Here is a 9,269-nt window from a genome sequence, read left to right on the forward strand (position 1 = left end):
TTCTCAGTAGTGGAAATGAAAGGTTATGAATGATCTTCATTTAAAATGGTAATGTGTAAATATTAGAATACATTTGTAATAAGTAGAAATTAATTTAGTGGCTAAACTCTAAATTGTATATTTTACAATTCTGTTTTATTCTCTTTATTTTTTTTTAATAGTGTTCGCCAGCTCCGAGCCTGTGCCAGGATTCCAGGGGGATACCCTGCAGCTAGCATTCATTGACCTCAGACAAGTAAGATATCACAATGCTCTTCTCATGCAATGCCTTCTACCTCTTGCCTTTTTGTTTTACCACTGCAGAGAGCTTGTTAGCCCTGAAACAAGCTACCTTTAGAAAAATGCTTCATTGATAACTGAATTTCACACCTCTACGAACCCATGTCCAATTTAACATCTTAACATCATGGTGCATTCTCATCAGGGAGTGTTTTATTTAGTTATCATCTGCTAAAGCACATGAGTAAATGATATACCATATTTCAGCTTACTGATATGTGAAGTTTAAGTTGTTTCTTCTTTTTAGAGTTTATTTACCTGTTTACTTTGAGAGAGGGAGAGAGATGGACATCCTGGACAGGGCCTCCAGCTGCGACTCTCCTCCAGTGCTGTAACTGGCCAGACTGTGGGCGCCCCGGGTCATGCCTGCATGCTCAGATCCACCTCAGGATGCAAACCCAGAGCTTCCCATATGGCCTCCAGCTTCTCATAGTAACACCCTGTTACCTGCGCCACCATGGCTGGCCTTTTAAATTATTTCTTTTATTTATTTATTTTTTTTTTAGAGATTTTTGCTATAGTGTGTATGTGCTCACCAGAGAGACAGAGAGAGGTAAAGTGGGAAATCACCTCCCCAGGGGGTTGACCACACCACAATTCCTTCTCCTCTGTTCTTCTCTTGAGTTTTCTGGGCATGCACGCACTTGATACTGGCATGATTTTTAAGTGGCTGGGTCTGAGATTTGAACCATGGTCAGCCATGTGGGAATTCAGCACCTTAACAACCACACCACCTGCTGTCATGATAAAACTAGGATTTTTTTAAAAATAATTATTTATTTATTTAATTTTATTTATATTTATTACTATTTTTAAATTTTCTACAGGCCACATGCACTCACCAAAGAGAGAGGGAAAATGAGAAAGCAAGCTGCCAGGTCTGGGACTCGAACTGTAGTCAGCCATGTGGAAGTCTAGTACCTTAACCACCATACCTACTGCTGGCCCCCAAACTAGTTTTTAAAAGATAATTAATTAGAGGGCCATCCAGTGGCATGGTAGTTTAGGCAGCTGGAACCCACATGCTGTCTGTCTGAATTGCATCCTGAACCCACAGGCTTGAAAAACAAGGCCAGACCCACATGTGCATGCCCAAAACCCTGAAACGAGGGAGAATGGAGAAGGGATTCCTGTGTGACCGCCTCCTTGTGGTGCTTTCTCACTTTCCCTCTCTCTGTCTCTCTCCTGCAAGTGCAGGCATTCTCTAACAGATTATTAAAAAATATAAAGAGAGAATTAGATATTTGCATAATTTTCTCTGGTCACAGTATTCTAAGCCAGATCATTTTTCAGACCTCTTCTATTCATTTTACTACTCTTTGACATCTACTTTTGTATTATTTTCTTCCTTCTTTCCATCTATGCATATGTATTTTTTCTTATTCCTGTCTTCTTTCCCTTTTTCTTTTTCTTTCTTAGTCCTAGGGTTAAGAGTTTAATAAAGCCGGGGCGTCACAGGGGAGTGAGGAGGGGAGGACCGAAGTTAGCTTGCTCAGGAATGCTAGAATTGACAGTAGGAGTGTCTGCTGCCCTTAGCAAGAAGAAGCATGGAGAGCACATTAAAGCAAAGACCCTGAGTGCCGTGGCGTCCACTCCCTTCGGGGGCTGGAGATGAGACTCTGCCAGTGGTGTGAGCAGACTTCACCACGTGAGGACCAGCGTGAGCAGTGAAGGAGCTGACTTCAGTAGTTATTTGAAAATAGAGATATATTTGCTCTATCTTCATACCAGTGTTCTATAAGTACTTATCGGTTAATATGTATTCATTATTTGGAGGGGAGAAATAGGGTTTAGATGGAGACAAAAGTAGGATAAGAGAGAGTTTCGTTTTTATGGAACTTAAAAATCTTTTTGAGAAGCAAAACACCTGTGAACTGGCTGGGAATCCTTATGAAACATGAGACAGGTGGACAATAAGTGGGATATTTTCAAGACTTAGAAGGAAACTGAAAAAGCCATCCTGTCCCCAAATTATGTTTGTAAAACACTGAACATGTTAAATATATTATGTTTATTTCTGTTTGCAGCTGGTGCTCAGGCACTGTGCCAAACAAGTCGTGCTAGGTAACCTAGACAATTGACCTGATGAGTTGGGGGTGATAGTGGAAAATGAGGATGGTAGACTCTTATAATTACCACTCCACTCTACTACAGTAGCAGGGGTTCTTCCTACTGGTAGTTGATCCATTGCCTTTAGAAAGTATTCTCTCTGTTACAGTCCTATTTTCCTGAACAAGATGATCTAACATAGGGGCCGGCATGAGGCATGCTACCTAAGGTGCTGAACTCCCACATCGTGGTTCAAGTCCCAGACCCAGCGGCTTGCTTTCTTACTTTCCCTCTCTCCTCTCTCTCTCTCTCTCTGTCTGTCTCTTTCTCTTTCTTTTTTAATTCTCAAATTAAAAAATAATAATAAATAAAATTAAATAAATTATTCTTTTTTTAAAAAAAGACCTAACATTGAAAGCTTGATCCTTTATCAAGTCAAATATAAGATTGTATATTTGTGGGGCCAACAGCTGGCATGGTAGTGAAGGTGCTGGACTCCCACATGGCCCACTGGTTCAAGTCCCAGACCTGGTGGCTTGCTTTCTCACTTTCTCTTTTGCTCTCTGTATCTCTCTGTGGTCAAATAAAATAATAATAATAACAATAATGAATACATTTAAATAAATAAATAAATCTTTGGGGAAAAAAAAGCTTGTGTATTTGATTCCCAGTTATGTCCAGTTGCTGAGTAATTTTCCCTATTTAAAGGACATGAATATGTTCTCCAATCCAAAGGACAATTTTTGGATGATTTGATTCCCATAATATACAAATAATCTGTTCATAGAAAACTTGAAATGAATTATATGATGTTTTTTCAGTTTCTTTGTATGGTGTTACCTAGGGTAGATGATGTTAATCATTAGGTTGTTGGGGAAAGTCACGATGTATTTTTATGTTTTTCTGTCCAAAATTGCACTGTGCCTTTCCCGCTGACCCCATAGTTAGTAACTGTATTGTAGATTGTGAGTAGGGCCACATAGCTTATGAAACTCTTAGCAGAGATTCCATTCCTTGAATTGTCCAGATAAACGGTCGGTTCAAGCAGATTAAAACTCTGATCCCAGGTACTTTCTTCCATGTGAAAGTCTCTCTTCAAGCATACATTGGTCAGTGAGAAAAGTCATGACTTTTTAAAAAAATGTATCACGGGCCATGTCACTGGACTTCCATGTAGTCAACTACGGTTTGAGTTCTGGACCCAATGACTTAAACACTCCAGGGGCATATGTGTGCGTGCCGAAGATCTTGAGAGGAGAATGGAGGAGAAGGGATTGCGGCATGGCCATCCCCCCGGGGGAGTGATTTTTCACTTTCTGTCTCTGTCTCTCTCTGTATTTATGGCAAGCGCACACGCCCTATAGCAAAAACCTCTCCAAAAAAAAAAAGTGCCATGGCTTTTCTGACTACTCAATAGCTCCTTAGGGAGTTGTCACTAAGGCATACTTATAAATAGTAATAAACATCTCGTGCTGGCAGCTGGTGTCACCGAAAGGTGCTGGATTCCCACATGGCTGACTATGGCTCAAGTTTCGTAACTGGCAGCTTGTTTTCTCGCTTTCCCTTTCTCTCTTTCTCTGCCTCTGTCTGCTCAAATTAATAACAGTAATAATAATAATAGAAATAAAATAATTCTTTGAAAAATATTAATAAACATACAAAGTCGTTTTGAATTTTTGAATTTGTTTTGAATTCTCTTTCTAAGTATGTGTACTTATACATTAAGTCCTGGTTGAGTTTTTCTCATTCATATAGTTTAAGAGTTTTTTTTTTTTTTTTTGAGAGAGAGATTTTTGCTATAGGGCGTGTGTGCTTGCCAGGAAGACAGAGAGACAGAAACAAGAAATCACCCCCAGGGGTGATGGCCACGCCACAATCCCTTCTCCTTCAATCTCCTCTTGGGATCTTGGGCATGCAAGCATGCACCCGGTGTGAGCCACTGGGTCTAGGACTCAAACCGCTCGACTACATGGGAGTCCAGCAGCATAGCCGTTACACTAACTGCTGGTCCCTAGTTTAAGAGATTTTAAGTAAATAAAATAAATTAATACGAAACATTTAGAATTATGAACTCCATTATGACATGTATATATGTTAACACAAAACATTTATATAGAAATTGGGACCAATGGGGCCAGCAGGTGGCATGGTGGTTAAAGACGCTGGAGTCCCACATGGCTGACTGCGGTTCGAGTCCCGGGCCTGGTGGCTTGCTTTCTCTTCTCTCTCGCTCTCGCTCTGTTCCTCTCTAGTCAAATTAAAATAAATAAATAAGGTTAAATAAAGTAATTCTTTCAAAAAAAGAAAGAAAGAAACCACTTCAATAAAATTAAAAAAAATAATAATAATAATCAGGAGTAGCAGTTAGGGTAATGGCTATGTTGCTGGACTCCCATGTAGTCAACCGCAGTTCGAGTCCTGGACCCGATGGCTTAAACTCACGCCGGACGCGTGTGCGTGCATGTCGAAGATCCTGAGAGGAGAATGGAGGAGAAGCGATTGTGGCATGGCCATCATCTTGGGAAGTGATTTCTTGCTTTCTCTGTCTCTGTCTCTCTCTGTCTTTCTGGTGAGTGCACAGAAGAACCTATAGCAAAAACTTCTCCCAAAAAAAGAGAAAACATTTATATAAAAATAACTATGTAAATATAAGACATTTTAAAGTATGGTAGTAAATAAATACACAGTACAAGTGGCTAAAGAATAAAAAATTTCTATGATGAGCTAACTTACTACATTTAAAAAAATTTATTATTATTTTTTTGAGTGTTTTTTGCTATAGGGTGCATGCTCTCACCAGAAAGACAGAGAGAGACAGAGAGACAGAAAGCGAGAAATCACCCGCCATGGGGGATGGCCACGCCACAATCCCTTCTCCTCCATTCTCCTCTTGGGATCTTGGGCACACAAGCACACACCTGCGTCTGGCATGAGTTTAAACTACTGGGTCTGGGACTCGAACTGTGGTCGACTACATGGGAGTCCAGTGACATAGCCATTATGCCAACTGCTGGTTCCATTTTTTTCTAATTTTAAAGGGAGCTTAAAATAATCTTTCCTGGGACCAGCATATGGTGTAATGTTTACATTGCTGGACTCACATAGTTGACCGTTGTTTGAGTCCCAGACCCAGCAGCCTAAACTCACAATAAGCATGTGTGTATGCATGCCCAAAATTCCAAGAGGAGAATGGAGGAGAAGGGATTGTGATGTGGCCATACCCCTGGGGGTGTGGATGGGGTAATTTCTCACTCTTTGTCTCTGTGTCTTTCTGTCTTTTTGGCAAGTGCATGTGCCATATAGCAAAAATCTCTTACATAAATAAATAAATAAGTTTTCTTAATTATTAGTGTTAAAATACAACCCTACTTTATCCTTACACTTTGTATTCCAAAATGAAAAGAGACAACTATCGATAATTTTTGTCTTTAGCTTCTGGACCACTGTGGTGTAACTTAAATTTTATTATGATATTATAACTTAACTTTAGCTGCATAGATTTAATAAATTGGAAAAGGTAGTTATTTTTGCCAGTGTTTAGGTTTTAAGTTAGTTTATGAACAGTTAAGTGGCAAAATGCCAACAGTGGGAATTGACCAAAACAAACAAACAAACAAAACCAGTAATCTTAAAAATGAAAGTTTCACATGAGATGATACGGGGTTTTTTTTGGTATCAAATGTTAGTGATTATTTAAGTAAGGATGCCTTAAAGTGTCAGTGGTGGCTTTTATGTTTCCAACTTCGTAAAGATCATTTCTTAAGCTAACAGCATATTGTCTTAGCACTTCTCTATGAAGCAGTATATCACCAGACATAAAGGGAGTGCGAACACCTTTATTTACATTTCAGCTGAGTTTCTGCACTTTTCCTTCTTTTTTCTAGTCTGTGATCCATTTCTGTCTTAATAGAGTGGCTGACAGTTCTTTTCAAGTATACTTAGAAAGGCAAAAGAGCTCTTTTCATAGTACTTACAAGGGGTCATGCTTCTGGTTTTGGGTTTGAATTTGATACTGCTTCATGAATTGCTGGCTATGAAAGATTAGGAAGTAGGTCCAGTGGTCAAATTTTACCTGCCCACCCGGACTTTGCCCTGAGGTCAAACTCCTGATATTTGCTGTTCTGAATAGAGGAGTTGATGACAAGTATGAGCTGATACAAGAGGAAAGTTAGAACCATATCAAAGCTGAAGGCAAGAGAATTGGGACTGAATGAGAGACTGCGGCTAAAAGATGGATCGTCAGGTTTGCCCTCTTCTAAGGAAAAGGAAATAGCTGGCCTGCCAGAGAAAAGACTTTATCTTCCTGCCAATCACAGAGCTGCTAATGGAAGCCAGTTATCTCAACAACATCGCAAGGCCTTCTGCCCTATAGACAATGTGAGGATTAGTGCTCCTTATGTGAAGATGCTGCCTCAGTTGGTTTAAATGTGCTGTTTGGACATGATTTGTCTGTGCAATATTTTTTACAAGTGAAGCCTATCATCTGTGTACCCCCAGTTCTGAAATGAAGTCATTAAGTGATAGACTGTATTTATGTTTTGCTTATGAATACTTGTTTTCTTCTACAAAGGCCATCTGTTTTGTTAAGTATAATCCTTCCTGTGCATTTCAGATGAATATGTGGAATCCTTTAGAAAATAAATGAAAACCTTAGTCTAGAATTATTTTTAAAAAGAATTATTTTATTTAACTTTATTTTTATTTGACCAGAGAGGGACAGCAAGAGAGAAAGAGAGAGAGACAGGGAAAGTGAGAAAGCAAGCCACCCGATCTAGGACTTGAACCGCAATCAGCCATGTGGGAGTCCAGCACCCCCAACCATCATGTCACCTGCCAGCCCCAATTTGAACTATTTTAAGATTTTCTGTGTAATTTGTAGTATTCAATGGTAAATTTTTATAACTCATCTTTAGTACTTAGATGTTTCACTAAACATCACTGGAAAATGAAGTATTCCATATGACTGAATTTGGCAGGCAACTAAAGATCACAACCATTTTGATAGAAAACTTAAAAAAAAAATCTCTCACCTTTATGGCTTAAAAAAAAAAGCATTTTTCTTACATTAGATTAAGCATCCCTGGCTTCACTAATACTAATACTAAATCCCATTTAACTTACCCTATTTCACTTGGTGGTAGCTTACTTAGATGGGTAAGATATTGCTTCATTTGACAATATTTTGAGACTCTCTTAGGTAATCTGGAGAATTAGGAAGGTTGAATGATAAAACAAAAAAGTAGATTTGAAGCCAAAAATCATTCTTGCTCAAAGAATGCTGGCTAGTGAGTTGTGTTTTCTAGAGCAATGTTTTCTGAAGAGTCATTCCAGGGACACCAGTTGTTCAAGATGAGAAAGGATTTCTTTAAAAACCCCACAAAAACAAGGGGGCAGCAGATGGCATAGCAGTTATGGTGCTGGACTCCCACGGGGCTGACTGCGGTTCGAGTCCCAGACCTGGTGGCTTGAAAATCACACTGGGTGCATGTACGTGCGTGCCCAAGACCCCAGGAGGCAAATGGAAGAAAGGGATTGCAGCCTGGCTATCCTCCCTGGGGGTGATTTCTCACTTTCCCTCTCACTGTCTCTTTCTCTCTCTCTCTCTCTCTGAGAGCACATGCCTTAAGGCTATAACCTCTAAAACAACCAAAAAAACTATTTCCAAATCAAATAAGTTGGGGAAGCATTTTACATTGTAATCCCCTCTGAAGGACTCACCATGTGCATTAGAATCTAAAGACAGAAATTCTGCAGTAACCCAGGATTTCCTAACCTCGTCAGAGAACCAACCTGTCTCCATCACTTTGGAATGTATTACATGAACAGTTTTAGAGAAATGCCGCTTTAAGGAAGTCGCTGACAGCACCGTCTAGATGTCTGTCTTTGACACGTGGGATCAGCATGTTTTTAAAATAATGACTAAATAAAGACATAGAAAAATATGAATGATACCTGTAGATTACACAAAGCTAGGAGAGTTCCCTAAGATGACAGAAGACCGAATCACAGGGCTCTAAGTAGGCTTAAGTGTTGAGCCAATAAAGTTCCATGAAGTTAGGAAAATACTAACTGCTGTATTTAACTTTTTTAAATTAAAAAATACAGGATGTAGGAAATCTGACAACATTTGAAGAAGATCTAGTAGTTTTATTTAACCACTGCATAAACAAATGGCATGATGGGAATTCTTAGACTGCATTCACAAAAGTGGATTTCGACTCTGACCACTGTGCTTTGGGGCGAGGACTACCCCTCACGTCTTGCAGAATGATATACTCACAAATCGGAGAGCACCTAAGAGACTTAATTGTAAGGCCCTGAGGTGTCTGGTAGCTGTCTTGTCATGTGAAGAGCCTTCAAAAAGTCTTGAACGACTTAGTCTAAAGCCTTAGAGGTATGCCTTTGTAGAGGAAAAATTAAGTATATGATTTTTATTAGCCTAGATATAAATTAAGTATATACTTCTTCCAGATACAATCACTGTCTTCTTTTGTTTTTTTTTTTTTGCCTGAGAGCGTGCATGCTTGCCAGAGTGGGAGAGAGGGAGAAAGGAAGCACTTCCCCAGTGGGGCAAGGTCATGCCTCGGTCCCTTCTCCATATCTCCATCCTGTCGAGATTTGGGGCACACAAACATGTGCGCCCCACATGTTAAGCCAGCGGGTCCAGGACTCGAACCACATGGACAGCCATGTGAGACTGGTTCCCTTAACCATCAGGTTATGGACTGGCTGCAAATACAATCATATGCATAAAAATTTTTCTCATTATTAGGCACTGTTTTTGAGTGTTTGATTTTGGGTATACTATGGACTAGAGAAGGGACCGTTCCTCTGAATTATACACAAAGAATGTAAATAGTACAAATGTATTTGGATCTCATAACATTTCTTTTTCTTTTTCTTTCTTTTTTTTTTTTTTTTTTTTTTGTGGGGTTTTTTTT

General features: G+C 39.4%; 1 protein-coding gene across 2 annotated transcripts in view; it reads left to right on the forward strand.

Annotated features, from left to right (window-relative positions):
- Positions 1-9,269, forward strand: part of EXOC6 (exocyst complex component 6) — a 195,381-nt gene that overhangs the window by 151,388 nt on the left and 34,724 nt on the right. For both annotated transcript variants that reach the window (XM_006147639.3, XM_014587534.2), the window contains exon 20: positions 162-235. In XM_006147639.3, coding sequence (XP_006147701.1) covers positions 162-235 — 74 coding nt within the window. The remainder of the gene's footprint in view (positions 1-161; positions 236-9,269) is intronic.

Source organism: Tupaia chinensis, unplaced genomic scaffold (genome assembly GCF_000334495.1).
Source record: "Tupaia chinensis unplaced genomic scaffold, TupChi_1.0 Scaffold000217_1, whole genome shotgun sequence".
NCBI classification, from domain to species: Eukaryota; Metazoa; Chordata; class Mammalia; order Scandentia; family Tupaiidae; genus Tupaia; species Tupaia belangeri.